Source organism: Electrophorus electricus, chromosome 6 (genome assembly GCF_041902795.1).
Source record: "Electrophorus electricus isolate QZ-2024a chromosome 6, ASM4190279v1, whole genome shotgun sequence".
Classification (NCBI taxonomy): Eukaryota; Metazoa; Chordata; class Actinopteri; order Gymnotiformes; family Gymnotidae; genus Electrophorus; species Electrophorus electricus.
In genome coordinates, this window is record NC_137502.1 from 32,019,349 (window position 1) to 32,037,055 (window position 17,707).

Below are 17,707 nucleotides of genomic sequence, written 5' to 3' on the forward strand. Positions count from 1 at the left end.
TTTCTTTTTTTGTTTAGTTTGTCGTCTATCTATCTATCTATCTATCTATCTATCTATCTATCTATCTATCTATCTATCTATCTATCTATCTATCTATCTATCTATCTATCTATCTATCTATCTATCTATCTATCTATCTATCTATCTATAACAACAATAGCACTGCAGCATAGATGACTTGTCTGTTTGTGTTTGTGTGCGTGTGTGCATACGGCGTTGACCTTTTACTGGAAATGTACAGGAATAGTAACCTGGTCTAGTAATCATTAGGTTGTGTGCGGGGGGGGGGGGGGGGGGGGGGGGGATGTTCTCTGTTCACATTACTGATGAAGGCGTTTGTCTGCAGCAGCTTTTCAGTCTGTCTATCATTCAATTAGTAATAAAACCATAAATAAACAAACAAATACATGTATTGGAAAATATAAAAGTGTGCAGAAATGATTGTTTTATTATTTATATGACAATATCATGAAGTCTGGGGAATCTTTGTGTGATGTGTGGTTAAGGTGGTCTCTGGATGGCCCGAAACATTGATCAGTTGTGCGATGTGGCAAATCTCAGTCTCTGACACATTCTTTCACTTTCTCCCCATTACTGGGGTCTCACAGTTGAGTAACCACAGAAGAGCACAGCTCACCGCTGTTGTGCTCTCAAACGTTAGCTGCAATCTGCCAGATCGAATTGTTTGGGCTGGAGGGAGGTAGCAATAGGGGAAAAAAAGCTGTTACTGGGGGCCACAAACAGCTAGAGCTTCTACGTAAGTGTATTCAATTAAAACTTGGCTTAATAGTGGCTTAATATCAAATGTTTGTTCTTTTGTCTGTTGTGTGATGCCCACAGCTGACTCAGATTTTCTGATGGTTGGGTATGTGAATATTACTCATCACTTGTGGGTCTGTGAATATTACTCATCATTTAAACCATGAGACAACACATGTATCACTGTTTAAAAAGTGCTTTTGTTTGACATTGTTTTACTTAACTATTTAATTAACACTCATTTATACAGGCTGAAAGTCTTCAGGGTCAAAACACCTATTCACAAGCAAGGTGTTGTGAATTTGTTTAAATATTTAACACAGAGAAATGTTTTCCTTAAACAGAGGAATACATTTAAAACACGAGCAACCAAAGAGAAAAGTGGAAACTTTTTTATTAGCTTTGTGCAACTTTGAGAATGTGATACAGTCCATATTCTAATTGAAAAGGTCATTTATAAAAAGCGTTTTATTCATACAAGTTCCTTCAGAGGTTCCAAGAGAAGTCGAGTCATAGGAACATTTCACTTAATATATTTTAAGATTAGAAGTGCAATGTTTACACTGTCACCAAGTGTAAACAATGCTGTGAAATTCCATTCAGTAGCTCATTGTGGAGTTAAAAAGCAGGAAGTCTTTTCAAGAATAAAAGCACAATATTGCATAAAGTACCTAAATATTTTAAAAGTCCCCATATGGTTTTAAAAAGCAGACCACAAAAGCAAAGATTTACTCTATTAAGTAAAAAACAAATCAAAACAACAGCAACACAACCCTGACATCTGAAATAAACAGATAAGAATAAAACTAACCTGAGTTGTGGTTCATACTGATAACACTTTGATTAAACAGTATAACATAAATTGTATGTTATTTACAGAACTTTCAATGTAAAGGGGAGAATTACATTAATTGACAACAAAGGTTTAAAAAATAAACAAATGTGATAAGATTTTTAAATCTGCCAACCTGTGATAATGTTCCATTGCTCAAAAAAGAGTTTTGTCTGTAGTGGTTTCTAAAGTCTCATTTCACACACCGTTGTAGGCCACCGTGTAAGCTGTCACATGACAGGCATTGTCATTTGAGTCTGATATGGACAGTATTATAGGAATGATATGTCCCACAGTTTAAGACACTTTTCGACAAATTAAACAATCCACACACTCCTACTGTGATGGGAGCTAGTACTGTGAAGTCAAAATGTCATATGTAATATTACGATTTTAACCTTTTGATGTTTCAGTCTCACTATACACATCACTGTACGTATGTAATGTGCAATGAATTCATGAGTAACTTTAGTCAGTGCTTTTAATAACAATACATTCATATCAACTGTTGTGTTGTTTACAATTAATACAAGTATTTCTATAAATAAATCAGAGAAATAAGTTAAACTTAAAGAAAATAGATATATACAAGAATTAGAGCCAGATGTTTCATACTCACATGTCCTTCTAAGCCTATCTAAAAATTTGGTCTTTTTCACTTATGTAATATTGTTTTATTTATAGACCAACGTGAGACTTAAGTGTGAGAGCAGAGGCAACATTCGCATTATATGCAAACTACAATCAGTACGACAAACACAAGAAATAAACACAAACAATCCAGGGTATCTCCCACATGAGCTGGTCACAGGGACGACTACCCTTTTACCTAATTTTGCAAACTAGTTTTGAATGGCATTCTGGATTATAACTCCTGGATAAATTTAGCAGAATCCAAGGGAATTGCAGCACTCGTACACTGAGAAATAACTCTCATTCCTCGCAGTCAGCCTAGACAGGACGTTATCTGGTTTCAGTCCTGACACTCAGAGCAATGACAGACTTGTTGAGTTCTGAGGTAGGACCAGACCATTCCCACCAGCTCATTGAAGAGCTCAGGCGGCAGTGCCCATGATAAAGCAAAGTGCACTATGAAACATATGCTTCGGTCTCCTCTTTGGGGGATGGGGACAGGAACATGGGAAGAGCACCCTTGAAAAGAAGGCCACAGAAAAGACTCCTGGGTCAGCTAAGGTTTAAAGAGACGCTCCCTTCATTGCACATTGCCAGTTTGTGTGCATTTTTTCACTACAATTTTATCAAAGCCGTTAGCACAAACCAGTGTGTGCTTGAATTTATCTGTTGCTCTGGTTGCTCACATAAGCCTCGGCAGACGGAATGGCCGGAATGTTTTCCGTCGTTTGGCGTAAGGTGACTTCAGTTGGCGTCGTCCTGTCTTTACTGACTCAGGAGGGAAGAGAATGATTAACAAATAAAACATCTCCTGTGACCCTGCTGTCCTAGACAGTGTGGGTCTGCAGGCCACAGGGCGGACGCTGAAGAGAAAGCTAGGAAGCTGAGCTCAGATTTCCCATCAGGAATGCAGGGTGTTCCCAAGCTCCCTCCACCCTCGGTTTTACTCCAATAATGTCACATCTGGGAAGGCAGCAGGCGTGGAAGACATCATCGGAGCCGTACCCAGGTATGTATCACGTCATCAGAGTTTGATCATGCCCAGGTACGTATCTTGCTTGGAAAATTGAGTTGCAGGCTTGCAGGTGACATGCACATTTGTGCCTGCCGACAAAAGCAGTCCTTTACCCATAAGGCCAGTAGAATTTTCCGATTTATTGATATGACGTTTCAAGATTACGTCATGCTGGTCGCCTTCAAGAACCCTTTTCACTTCAATCAAATAGTTCACCCCTGTATTTGTGGACTGCAGTGTCAACTGTAGATAAAGGAAATAATTTCCATCGTGTTCCACTTCAATGTGCTGTGTGATGTTACCTTCTGGAAATTTCTGCCACACCAGCATACCGCTGTTGTTATCCCAGCCTTGAAACAAAGATAACAGTAGAATTACACACCTGAAGCCCAAACATGTGCACACGCAATGAACACACACACTTGTGGTAAAGGAGATGTGAGTGAGAGCTGCCAAGCGCTCTGTCTTACTGCTGTAGTCGAACAGGTGCAGGCTAGTTCTCTTCAGTGGGGCGGGACTGAGAACAGGGCCACTGGCTGGTTCCTGTAGAAACAATGAGTCACATTCACATTCATATTTGCAGCATTTATCAGATGCTCTTATCCAGAGCGACTTACAAAAGTGCTTCGTCATTTAGTCATAAAATACATCCCAGTAGAGTGGGCTAGAGTCCAAGATACCAATAAACTAGAATACTGCAGAAATACAGGGATCAATGCTGATTCCTAGAAGTACAAAATACATAAGAGCTCTATAACAGATAACAATCAGTGTAATAAACAATAAGTACTACAGTTAGTCAAACATAGGAGCAGTTAACATCAGACATAGGAGCAGTTAACATCAGACATAGGAGCAGTTAACATCAGTAGTTGGAATCCAACAAAATTCTTCTTTATTTTCCACCTTGTTTCTTTTGTATGGTGGGGAAAGGTTTGTTTGATGCCAGTTACTGCTACATGTCTGAGAAGTGTGTTTGATTATTAGAACTCGGTAGTATTTCAGTGCTGTGGTGCCATCTTGGCTAATATATCTCTGGAAACGATCATGGTGCCCTTCTGTCTGTTAAGGGGGTAATGTCCACATGTCCAGGCGACTGCTGCCTCCAGTCTGTTATACATCATATACTATAATGTATAGTATTGTATATATTGTTATAATCTGTCCATCTACAGCTAATGTTATCGTATTGATTTTATTTACGTACTGACCAAGTCATCCCTGCAGTCATTGTCATGTAAAGAGAATTGGAGTAAGAACACACCCTATCCAATGAGAATTAGAGTAAGAACACACCCTATCCAATGAGAATTGGAGGAAAGAATACATGCTATCCAATGAGAGGTGGTGTAAAGAATACACCCTATCCAATGAGAATTGGAGGAAAGAATACATGCTATCCAATGAGAGGTGGTGTAAAGAATACACCCTATCCAATGAGAATTGGAGGAAAGAATACACACTATCCAATGAGAGGTGGTGTATAGAATACACGCTATACAATGAGAAGCGGTGTATAGAATACACACTATCCAATGCGGAGTAGAATAAAGAGTAGAATAATAAGATTAATAATAAAATAATAGCTGTGGAGTAACGCGCGCACTCTGTCCAATGAGAAGTGGCTGTGGAGTAACACGCACACTCTGTCCAATGAAAAGTGGCTGTGGAGTAACGCGCACACTCTGTCCAATGCGAAGTGGCTGTGGAGTAACGCGCACACTCTGTCCAATGAGAAGTGGCTGTGGAGTAACACGCACACTCTGTCCAATGAAAAGTGGCTGTGGAGTAACGCGCACACTCTGTCCAATGCGACGTGGCTGTGGAGTAACGCGCACACTCTGTCCAATGAGAAGTGGCTATGGAGTAACGTGCATCCGACTCTCAATGCCTGTGCCCATCATGCACAGAAGATCAAACAGAAGCTCTGACTCATAGCAGAATAGTCTTGTCTCTCCTCTCGGTGGTTGTTTGATCTGAAAATGACTACCTTATACATTCCACATGTGATGCCCCTCTCATTAGACACAGGTTCTGACATGCCGTTCCTGCTTGGGCAGCTGGTACCAAACACAGGAAATCAGAGATAGACAATAATCCACCATAATGACACCCCCTCAGCCCCCCACTCGCCCCAGCCCAGCTAAACCCTGCACAGAGGATTCTGGACCAGTGTGCCGGAGACGTGCCGTCGCAGTGTGGCTTTGACGTGCTGGTGTTGTCTGAGCCTACAGAAAGCAGCTAAGGATAGGGTCGGAGGAGCTGATTACCACTGAACAGCTGGACATGGAATCTGCCATCAATTTAACGTGAGGTTAAACAATAAATGGTGACATGAGATGTTAGGGGTCAACAGGTAATCCGGTAAACCCGTGCTGAGTCCGACTACCCAAATCTCTTAGCGCCAGGGGTGTCTTTTTTTTTTTTTTTGCCAACGTGAAAATGACTTGAGAATCCATGGTTTCAGAGGTTCACTTGTTTCATTTTCAAACGTCAGAAAAAAGAATTCGCATGGGTGTTACTACAGAATAAAACTACTATAGATGGCAGGAGAAAAAAAACCTTTACAACACTTTAAATGTATTAAATTATTCTCCTTTAGACTCAAAAACACTGTACCATGACTGAGTACCCTGGTAATAAACAGTGATAAACCACCATATAAGGTCAGGGTTATAGACTTTCTGAACAGGTTAGGGCATGTACAGATGCATCTCACCATGGATTCTGGCTACTGAAACCATATGAAACCAAACACTAAAACCACAAAAAAAAGTTTGGTTCAGCTTTACTGTGTTAAAATATTATGAGTCATCTGTGAACCTTCCAAACACGGCATGGACGTCGTCATGATGTCATCTGTGTGCCCCCTATGTCCGTCATCCTTGCTATCTTATCCACAGGTGCTGTAACCTTTACCCTCGGTGACACGACTGGACCTGTATGACCCAATAAGCCTGTATGACCCTGTATGACCTCTCAACATGGTCGTCTGACCTTTATCCATTATTAACATGTGGACGATAACTGTGGTTAAGGCGCATTAAACTAGAAGTGACATTTGGCACCTGATTCGTGACCAGTCTCTGAAACAGCTGCCATATTCACCTGAGGCCAGTGTATCCAGACAGTGAACACTGAAGCGCCCGTTTCACTGTGGGATTTTTATAACGCCCCGGTGAACAGAGAACAGCAGCCAGTAAACCCCGAACCCCTGTTCATATAACATCCCTGATATCGCCTGATTTCAGTACGCAAGCTTAAAGCTCGTGCTGTTTTGCGCTTCGGATAATTCACCCGTCGCTGTCGAGCAGAGGAGCAGAAGTAAACCATACCGTGAGGCTGAAAGCTCTGGGGTAGAAGAACTGAAGAGAGATGGAGACCACCAGGGCCGCGGTGAGGAGCGAGGCCCATGCCAGCAGCACCCAAACCAGCCTCCTCAGCTGTGCCACCCGAGCACCACATCCGTCCTGGTTGTAGCACACCTGTCCCTCCATAGCACGGCTGGAGAGGTGCCGGCGCTCCGTTACCGGTAAGGGCGACGGCGAGGCGACACGATGCGTCAGGAGACAAGGCCAGATGAGTCAGCGGCGAGATGCCAATGAGACGCAGGTGGGTGGAGGCAAAGACAGGCCAGAACCAAAACGAGAGAGAGAGAGAGAGAGAGAGAGAGAGAGAGAGAGAGAGAAAGAGAGAGTGAGTGAGAGTATAATTCCTTTCCTAGTCTTGGGGTTCTGGCGGCTAAGAAACCTCAGCCTGAGTTTTGCTTCCTGTGCAGTTGGTTTTTTTGCGTGCGCGAGGGCGAGCAGGCAGGAGCAAACGTTCGTTACGACTGTGGCTGTCTCTACAGGTGTCCAGGAGGAGAGCGGTGGTGTATGTCCCCTGAGACCATATGAGCGAACTGCGCGTAGAAAGACGGAGGGAGAGGCAGAACCAGAAAAGTGCAAGAGAGGCAGAGAAACGCCGCCCCCTTGCGCAGAGGGACGGGCCCTCTCGCTAGACAGAGGAAGAGAGGCGCGAGCGTACCCAGGTCCTGCCGTGGCGGAAACGCATCGCATCAAAACAGTTACTCAAAAAAATCTTCACCACTCCGCAGACCTCAGCTCCAAAACCGCGGTCAGCGCTGACGCTGCGTCTCACCTCGCCTCAATCTGCCCCTGACTTCTCGTTTTTTTGTCAATCTACTTTTTGTCTTTCTCTTTAGCGTCCAATAAAGGCAAGGGACTAGTGGGAGGTGTCTCCCAGTGAGTGCTGGACATGTCTGACCTTTACTGGAACGTACACCTCCCACATGTTTAGCCACCCCATCTGCTTCATCTAATCCGAACTGGCGTGCTTTACGGTTCAAAATCTGACAAATTATTTCAAAATCTGAAAAAATCATTTTAAGTACATGACAGTCAGCATGGTGGCTTGGTGGTTAGCAAGTTTGCCTCTGATCGCGAGCATCTCATGTTTGCGTCCCTACCGGGGTGTAGTTTCAACATTTTCCCCTTGTCTATGTGGGTTTTCTTTGGGGGTCTCCAGTTTCCTGCCACAGTCCAAAAGCCTTGGAGGTTAGATCAGCTGGCTATCCTAATATTGTCCTGGTGTGTGTGTGTCTGCATGTCTAGTAGTGGAAGGTGCGCTGGGTTTTTTCCTCTCTCCCTCTCTGCACATCGTTCAGACCCTTGGGAGCCTGAGGCTTTGGACACAATTGCCGCTTCTCACTGATGCGTGTCTGGATGTAAAAGCTGTGTGTGTGTTAACTGTAAAGTGACCTTAGGTTCCTGGAAAAATGCTATATAAATATAACTTTGTTCATTCAGTGGTCAATGTTTTAACCATATTACTACAGTATAGCATTTACAAGCACAATTACAATTGATCATTCACATCTTTTGACTAGAAAACACCAGAGAATGCTTCCCTCACACTTCACTGAGTGCCGTCCCCCCCCCGGTTTGAAATCTGGGCATTAGCCTCGACCCAACGCCCTCATTTGACACCCATGTCTACTCTGTTGTTTCATTTTTCTTTTACCCGTGCTACATTGCTCAAATCCCAACCATCCACTTCGGACTCTCACATCTGTGCTGTCCTGTCCAACCGCCTGGACTCCTGCAGCTCTCTCCTGACCTTCACAGGCTTCAGACAGTTCAGAACTTTGTTGTCCACCTTCTCGCTCCCACCTGGTCTCACCAGCATGTTATACCCATTCCCCAGAATCTTAGGGGTCTTCTTCCAGGACCCTCACTGTTCCTGCATTCAACCTTCACAGCTCCTCCGATCGCCCCTGGAACTCTCACTTCTCATGTCCAGTAATCCACTTCTCTCCAGATTGAATCCTAACTTTAAAACATCCTTATTTTCCCTAGTCCATGACCTTCCTCAATCCTAGTCTGTGCCTGACTATCCACTCTGTGCTTTACGTGTTTTACCGAATGTCTCTGTCGTCTGTCTCTGTCCATGTTTTATTGTGTCTTTTGACAGTTTTTTCATATGCTGTGTATATGTGTATCTGTATATGAATAAACTGTGTGTGTTCATGTGTATATCTCACCCAGATCTTGGTTGACTGGGGATTTTTGTCTCCGATTTGGCAACATTGCTAAACCATTCACTAGCACCGCAAGCGCACCATTTTTAAAAAAAATCCCGCATGCACTGTACAAGACGCTGACCTTTGTACCTTCTCTCTGCAGGAGGGAATTTGTCAGTCACTGCTTAGACAGATGGGGAGAGAAGTTAAATTCAAGTTGGTCTCTTCGCCCAAACTGGCAATAGTGATGTCAGGAATGATGTAATCCTGTTTTCCACTCGCTGTTACACCAGCGTGGACACAGCATGTGTGGATTACGTGTGCTAACTAAATAGAGAAGAAAGCAAAATCTCTGTTGTCAAGGTTGTCACAGGCTTCAGGGCCGCTTAGGGTTTCTGGACCATGGCTTTTTAATCACACCCAACTACACCTAGGACCTCATGTGAAACCAACTCTGAACACACACACACACACACACACACACACTTTCTTTTATATAAAGAGGTGGGATTATACATATGGCATATATGAATGTGTAACTACATATATGTAAGATAATAACAATTACCAAACCTAATTCTGACCTTAAATATTAGTTACCAACATACACAACTAGCTAACAATTTCAGAATGTTCTTTTCTGTAGCAGTAACTAATTCTCTCTCTGTCTCTCTCTCTCTCTCTTTCACACTCTCTTTCTCTCTTCCTCACGCTCTCACTTTCTCTATCACAACACCACTTCTTCCTACAAGTAAAACAACCATATCACAGTCTATTTTTCCCCCAAACTCAGAAAATGTTGACACCACCCATAAAACCAGTGAAGAGATCAGAGAGGTGTGTGGTCTGGGAAGAGATGGGGAAAAAGATACAGCATAACAATGAACAACTACAATTAACCCATAAACATCCATACAGGCAGAAGACTGAAGGCGCATACACAGACGTTAGTGGGTCAGAGAGAAAACTACAGTTTGTAAGAATAAAGCCTGAGGTGGGAAAGTTTTATCTATGAGATGGAAAGGCCATTGGTACCGACATGTAATTTCTGCTCTGCCCCCCCACCCCCACGTTTTCCGCTGTTTCACACATCTGTACATCGATCTGCTCGGACATTGACTGACGTGACGAGCCTTCAGGCTATGTTTAGCACTGTGGCTCCAGCTTCATAGAGTACAGGTGTTTAACTGGGGACTTCACAGCACACTGCACACCTGGGGATTTCCTAGGCCAGCATCTGTCAGGGTGGAGGTATGGGTGAAGCCAGCTGTCTTAGGTCTGCACACACGTGTGTGTGTGTGTGTGTGTGTGTAGACGTACCCACTCATGACCTGATCCTACTATATGGGCTAATATTAGAGTGCTATGAGGTATTGTGGTGAGTGAACAGCCCAAACACCCACTACTGTCTCTGATGGTCTAAAATGACATGGGCATATTAGTTGTCTGACAGTCGTCGTAGGTTTTACGCGTGACGTGGAAATCTGGTTGAAGGTGAATGTAAAGGTGGATGACGATGTTGGAAAACAGTTCAGGTTTGAGGTAGAGAGGGTCCAATTTGGACATGTTCCACTCGATGATGAGTCTTGAGCAACTATATATAGAGTCTTTTACTCTGCTAGAGCTGGAGTAAATGATGTATGAGTCAGCAGTGGGAGATAATCATGGTTTTTTTATGTTAGGACTATTGTTTTTATATTTCTGTTTGTATATTTTAGCATGGAAAGTTACTCTTAGCATTGAAACGTCTGAAGCCTGTACCGTGACATCTCAGGACTGAGAAGATTCATATCCACAAACCTTTTACCTTAGCTTTAACATTTTACTGGATAATTCACAACAGGTACTAAATAACATACACTGAAATGAATAACTATATAATAAGTCTGTTTAGGATGACCGACCTTTCACTCATCCATCTGTGACAGCGGTGGACACGTCTGTTTTCCAGACTGCTAAGATGTGTTTCAATGGCGCCATCTACAGGTCGTAATGTAAAATGACGAGAATAAGATCAAAACCAATTTCGCCGTCAGGGATTAATGCGGCTGGCAGAACCTTTTTAGACAGGTAACTAATAACAATAAACCACTGCACAGCACAGGGTGATATATCAATCTATTGTATTAACGTAATCGGTTTTAAAAATGCCACCGCCAGTTACCGCCGAGTTTACTTTTAAATAAGCCTATTTTAAAACTGCATCAGAATAAGCACTGGAAGATAAAGCGTTTTGAATACTACTACTACTACTACTACTACTACTACTACTAATAATAATAATAATAATAATAATAACAACAACAATATTATTATTATTATTATTATTATTATTATTATTATTATTATTATTATTATTATTATTATGTACTTCAGGCCAGACTAGTTTAGCCTCATTTACAATCTGATTCAAACTTTTCAAAATGACTTATTCGTTTAATACCGTGTAACTAATGAGGAGTAAGAAATTGCCGTTGGCGCTGTGGAATCCGGGGAAGAACGGATGGGGGCAACCGCGAGAGGGAACGGGAGAGGGGCGGGGGAATAACAATGCTTCCAGATCAAAACACGTCAGGAAAGTTTCCTGGCGCTTGGAGAGAGGGGAAAAACACGCATGGAGCGGGGCAACTCCGACGGCTCACACACACCATGCGTGTTCAGTGACGGAGGACCTTTGGAGGAGTGTGTTTTTCCTTAACTAACTTAGCGGAGCGTGTCGACGGTTAGCGGAGCGTGTCGAGCGTGCCGACGGTTAACGCGTCGGAATGGCAGGACTGGCCAAGCCGTCTAAGTGCAGGCAAAAACAACCCCAAACTCAGACTTAGAATTTGGAGGCGCACGGTCGTTTATTAATCTTTTCGGTCGCGGCTGGTTTAGGTGCGGTGTTCACAGCATGAGCGAGGCAGAACGTCGCGCTCAACGTGATTAAATTTGACCGACTTTATTAAAGTTACCTGTTGAAGATAAGTCCCATGTGTGTGCCGGGGTGCGTCAGGAAGAAGAAGAGCGTCTTTCAGATATATGCCAAAGCGTTCACATCGAAATAATGCAAAAAGTGGATTCGGCCAGCACGCCCACGGGTCATCCGGACTCCGAACTCCAGCAGCGCTTATCGGACTACGGGGGAGCCCGGGAGGGAATGCGGGAAAACGGCAAACACGTCCTCGGCCGTGAGGAGCCCGTGGAGGCGGCGTACTACTCCAACCGAAAGATGCTGGTCGGCTTGGACATTGTGTGCCTCTTCGTTGGTGAGAATAAGCTAGTTTTTAACAAATTTTGATCTGATTGAACGGGGTGGGGGGTGGGGGGGAGATGCAGCGTGCTTTAAAAAGCAAAATCAGTGCTAACGCTGCACAACCGGGGAAGGTGATATGGGGGAGTCTCCTGTTTAGCGCCATGCCTGAATTAGACACGTCTATTTACGATATAGCAGCGAGCGTGTAACCTGCCTATAATGGCATTGACATGAAGTTCTTGACAAACCAGATTTGTTAGAGGAGCTTTTTTTTTTTAAATAAAATGTTCACTGATTTTTAGCGGGTTACGGTGTTAGACAATGACCCTTTTAGTGCCGCGAATAATACCTTTTTGCAAGGGAAAATAAGAAGTTCATAACTCCGTTCACGTGATGTGCCTGCGGCGCACAACTCGGGGACCAAGTTGGCAGCGAGAGTTTTCCCGGGAATTCTTGGGTGTCCATGGCAACAGTGATTCCCAGGAGGTAAAGAAGACAGAACAGAAGTGGCGGAACATGGAGCTTTTGTAGACGCCAGAGCTGTTTTGCACAACTTTTGTGGCACTTGTAAACCGATAAGTTTCAGAGGAGAATACGTCTAGTTTGATTTCCATTCCCACCCTTTGTACCACCCTTTTCAATTTTTTTAAGTACTGAAAGCAAAATAAAAAAACCCTGACATGAATGGTTAAATATCATATAACCGGAAAAATAGTAAACAGACTGTATATCACATCAATTGATGCGGCCCAAATTGTTTTTTGTGTTTTTTACTAAGTCCAACCCAACCTGTCCAGGCAGACTGACAGGTCTGTAATGTCGGTTGTACAGTTCCACAAGCTTCACAACACGAATGGCAGCAGACAGTTCTGTCTCTTGGACTGCTTAATTGGTGCTTAGACTATTTGGCCTACACACACACACACACACACACACACACACACACACACACACAAATACACACAAACACATACACAAAGACACACGCAGTCACATGCAAAGACAGAAACACACATGCACACAGACACATGCTCACATACACTCATTTGTGAGCAATGAATGTCTGTCAACAGTTCTGAAAGGAAGTGCCGCTGGTGATTTTCTGCCTCCCAGACACTTCTGAGCAGTAGTCATTTTTCACGATACCCCTGTCAACTCAGTAGCTCAGCACATCTGTGTCCATCACCCACTCTCGTTTCAGAAGACTCTGCTAATGTTAGTAACATGGACTCTTGATGGACATTGTAGTTCCAGAGTAGTAGTGAAAGTGTGTGTGTGTGTGTGTGTGTGTGTGTTTGGGTCTCTCCATCCTTCAGTAAAGTTAGTACTGCGTTATGGCCTGGTGACAGAGGACATTACACATTGTCCTTCTAGAACTGGCAAGCCTTCCTTTTACCCTGTGTTGTTCACCCCACCCACAGACCACCCCACCCACAGACCACTCCACCTACAGACCACTCCACCCACAGACCACTCCACATGCATAACACTGCCCCGATGTACCACTCCACCCACATACCACTCCACCTACGGACCACTGCACCTAATGTCCACCTACTGACTACTCCACCTACATATCACTCTACCTACTGTCCACTGCACTTATCATTACACCTACTGTCCACTCCACTTAGTGACCACTACATCTACTGACCACTCCACCTACTATCTGCTCCACATACTGATCATCCTGCCTACTTCAGTCACAGATATCTCAGTCTTAGATACCTCAGTCTCAGATACCTCAGTCACAGATACCTGTCACAGATACCTCAGTCTCAGCTACCTCAGTCTCAGATATCTCAGTCTCAGATACTTCAGTCACAGATATCTCAGTCTTAGATACCTCAGTCTCAGATACCTCAGTCTCAGATACCTGTCACAGATACCTCAGTCTCAGATACCTCAGTCTCAGATACCTGTCACAGATACCTCAGTCTCAGATACCTCAGTCACAGATACCTCAGTCACAGACACCTCGGTCTCAGAACTTGTGTAGCAGCAAAAAGGCTTGTTTGTTTGTTTTTTGCAGGATAATAGGATGTTTTTCCTTTTTCAGATAAGGATGGGACAGTAGCTGCTAGCTAAGATGGCTGAAGTGTAATGGGCTCCTGCTCTTTTCTGCTTGTCATCTTGCACGAAAGGATTTGAATAGTGTATGTGCCCCTTTAATATGTGCCCAGGGCCGAAGTGAAAAGAAGTGAAGAGGCTGCATCTCGGGAGCATGCATGATGTGTGTGTGTGTGTGTGTGTGTGTGTGTGTGTGTATGTGTGTGTGAGTGTGTGTGTGTGTGTGTGTGAGAGAGAGAGAGAATGCAGTCATGGGTCAACGGAGGACAGCCTGACACAACAGGCTGGATTGTTCGTGGAGGCCTTCGGACATGCCGAGAAGATCACTCAGCCATGCATGCTCCTGCTGTGTGTGTGTGTGTGTGTGTGTGTGTGTGTGTGTGTGTGTGTGTGTGTGTGTGTGTGTGTGTGTGCATGTGTCGTGAGATGCTGAAGTTTGTAACATCTGGATAAGATGGACTATTTCCTCCTCATGGTCCTCATTAAAGTCGGTCATATTCAAAATCACACATTTACATTCACATTTACATTCACATTTACATTTATGGCATTTATCAGATGCTCTTATCCAGAGTGACTTACAAAAGTGCTTCGTCATTTAGTCATAAAATACATCCCAATACAGTAGGTTAGAGTCCAAGATACCAATAAACTAGAATACTGCTGAAACACAGGGATCAATGCTGATGCCTCGAAGTACAAAATACATAATAGCTCTATAAGTACTACTAAGTACTACAGTTAGTCAAACATAGGAGTGGGATCAGTGGTCTCACACACACACACACACACACACACACACACACACAGCTGTCCTGACCAGTCCCCAGTCCAGGCAGATGTGCACATTCTGAAGCAAGTTGCATGACCTGAAATGAACTGAAAGCACCCAGAGCAGATGACCTCCCTACCAGTTGATTAATCAGATCCCCAGGACACTGCTGATGTCCTTATGTGTTGGGGACACTGCTGATGTCCTTATGTGTTGGGGACACTGCTGATGTCGTTATGTGTTGGGGACACTGCTGATGTCCTTATGTGTTGGGGACACTGCTGATGTCCTTATGTGATGGGGACACTGCTGATGTCCTTATGTGATGGGGACACTGCTGATGTCCTTATGTGTTGGGGACACTGCTGATGTCCTTATGTGTTGGGGACACTGCTGATGTCCTTATGTGTTGGGGACACTGCTGATGTCCTTATGTGATGGGGACACTGCTGATGTCCTTATGTGTTGGGGACACTGCTGATGTCCTTATGTGTTGGGGACACTGCTGATGTCCTTATGTGTTGGGGACACTGCTGATGTCCTTATGTAATGGGGACACTGCTGATGTCCTTATGTGATGGGGACACTGCTGATGTCCTTATGTGTTGGGGACACTGCTGATGTCCTTATGTGTTGGGGACACTGCTGATGTCCTTATGTGATGGGGACACTGCTGATGTCCTTATGTGTTGGGGACACTGCTGATGTCCTTATGTGTTGGGGACACTGCTGATGTCCTTATGTGATGGGGACACTGCTGATGTCCTTATGTGTTGGGGACACTGCTGATGTCCTTATGTGTTGGGGACACTGCTGATGTCCTTATGTGATGGGGACACTGCTGATGTCCTTATGTGTTGGGGACACTGCTGATGTCCTTATGTGTTGGGGACACTGCTGATGTCCTTATGTGTTGGGGACACTGCTGATGTCCTTATGTGATGGGGACACTGCTGATGTCCTTATGTGTTGGGGACACTGCTGATGTCCTTATGTGTTGGGGACACTGCTGATGTCCTTATGTGTTGGGGACACTGCTGATGTCCTTATGTGTTGGGGACACTGCTGATGTCCTTATGTGATGGGGACACTGCTAATTTTTTTGCCTACTACTTGCACATTGATATAGGAATGAAGGTGTGAGGCCAAAACGATCCCGTGGTGGGGATCCATGTCATGCAGAACGGTTTGTACAGGATGGGGTGAGATTCTCTGGAAAACAGCGAGACATCAAAGGGGCATCTACAGACGATCTGGAGCGAGTGAGCGAAGGAGGGAGGGAGGGAGGGTATAAAAGGAGCTAAAGGAAGACCGGACAAAAATAAGAGAAGAGAGAAGGGGATGAGAATGTGAGGAATGGGTGGGAATAGGGGAGAAAGGGGTGAGAATAGGGGAGAAAGGGGTGAGAATAGGGGAGAAAGAGTGGGTGGAGGTGGGAGGTGGACGGGGGCAGTGGTTGTGGGAGGAGGGCCTCCATCTAATCCACTGATCAGAGAGACGGAGAGAGAAACAGTGGGAGGGAAAGTGAGAGAAAAGAAATAGAGATGGGTTGAAAGGCGTGTCCGGACTCATTCCCTTATCTCAGCTCCCTGTCCTCTGCTTTTCTTCTTCTCTGTACCATGGAATGCCGTTGCAGACAGAAGGTGTCCCCGCACAGGGCCTGGCAGAGCTGGCCGAGGTGCGTGTTGTGTGCTGGCCCGCGTGGCCACCTTTTGTGCCTGCGCGTTTGTCTCCATTCATTCGGCAGTGAAAAGCGGGGCGGGTCCGGGCGGGTCCGGGCGGGTCCGGGCGGGGCGGGGGTTTGGTGGGGGCAGGGGGCGAGTGAGGGAACCACGAGCACGTCGCAGCAGGTCGGAGCTGCCAGCACCACCCAGCCTGCGAGGGAACATGTGCATGCCAGGCTCCACCTACTCCCCCGCCCCCCCCCCCCCCCCACACACACACACACACACACACATACACACACACACGCTGGGCTACACTCAACACCAGCATCAGGCAACAGAATCAACATTTGGCTAGACTGACGCTAGCCAGGTTTTTATTTATTTGGTGTTTACGTTGTGCGTTTTCTACTCACAAGCTGCACCGAGCACGCCAGCGGTGACAGAACATCATCACCTCACTGTAGTGACATTGTGAGCTTTAACCCTCGCTATACATGTCTGTGTTTAGTGTCCCTGGTGTTCCTGTGTTGTTTTTTACTTCTTACGATCACGTTCATATATGTTGTTCCTCTTTTAACTAGTCATTTAAAATCTTATAAGATTAACCATACACTTTCACTTGTGCCTTGCTTTCACTTGCTTTCATTTGCGCGCGCACACACACACACACACACACACACACAAGCCTTAGTCCCAATCCAGATCTGGCTCTAAGATGTTGGTGCCTGCTGGAGCCTGCTAGTCTAATTGGGTCTGAACAAAGATTCTGCTCCAGGCAAGTGTGTCTGTGTGTATGTGTGTATGTGTGTGAGTGTGTGTGTGCTGGATTCATGTCGCATGCTATTGATACGAGGGGTCGAAGGTCACAGGTCATGACCTGGGGGTCAAGCTTGTGCATTTGTCAGGGTGCACTGAGGTGAGATGAGTATCTTCCTCCAGCAGTCCTGACTAATTAGAGGATTAGACCAATCAGGGAGGAGTGACTGCAGAGCGCCCTCAACACCTGCAGTTATCTCCCACGAGATCAGCCCTGACAACTGCTTCTCTCTCTCTCTCTCTCTCTCTCTCTCTCTCTCTCTCCCTCTCTCTCTCTCTCTCTTCTGCTGCCATGTGCTTTTGTTTGCATGTTTACAGTGTCGGCAATGTTCTCTTGTTTCCACAAAGGCTGAGGAATGTGCCAAGAAATGTTTCCTCTGTGTTGGG

General features: G+C 44.9%; 2 protein-coding genes across 4 annotated transcripts in view; one reads left to right on the forward strand and one right to left on the reverse strand.

The window, feature by feature from the left end:
- Positions 1–1,136: 1,136 nt before the first annotated feature.
- tnfsf18 (TNF superfamily member 18) lies at positions 1,137–11,151 on the reverse strand. Of its 3 annotated transcripts, none has more exons than XM_081716495.1 (4): positions 6,575–11,151; positions 3,710–3,782; positions 3,572–3,589; positions 1,137–3,482 (listed from the first exon to the last, which is right to left on the reverse strand). In XM_081716495.1, exons 1-4 carry the CDS (start codon positions 6,734–6,736, stop codon positions 3,439–3,441), a joined length of 297 nt encoding a protein of 98 aa, XP_081572621.1. In that variant the 5' UTR covers positions 6,737–11,151; the 3' UTR covers positions 1,137–3,438. The 3 variants fall into 3 exon arrangements, with proteins under 3 accessions (XP_081572621.1, XP_035380779.1, XP_035380778.1); XM_035524886.2 differs by having other exon boundaries at positions 1,137–3,328; positions 3,542–3,589; XM_035524885.2 differs by having other exon boundaries at positions 1,137–3,589.
- Positions 11,152–11,355: 204 nt separating this feature from the next.
- ppap2d (phosphatidic acid phosphatase type 2D) overlaps positions 11,356–17,707 on the forward strand; it is an 18,536-nt gene continuing 12,184 nt past the window's right edge. The window contains exon 1 of the mRNA XM_027025908.3: positions 11,356–12,008. Coding sequence (XP_026881709.2) covers positions 11,807–12,008 — 202 coding nt within the window. The 5' untranslated portion in view covers positions 11,356–11,806. The remainder of the gene's footprint in view (positions 12,009–17,707) is intronic.

Excerpts from the sequence above, each read along its gene's own strand:
- tnfsf18 (XM_035524885.2), bottom strand. The coding sequence starts at position 6,736 with ATGGAGGGACAGGTGTGCTACAACCAGGACGGATGTGGTGCTCGGGTG. Across the intron at positions 3,783-6,574 it reads CCAGAGCTTTCAGCCTCACG|GAACCAGCCAGTGGCCCTGT; the intron begins GTATGGTTTACT and ends TTGTTTCTACAG. Across the intron at positions 3,590-3,709 it reads GCACCTGTTCGACTACAGCA|GCTGGGATAACAACAGCGGT; the intron begins GTAAGACAGAGC and ends CTTTGTTTCAAG.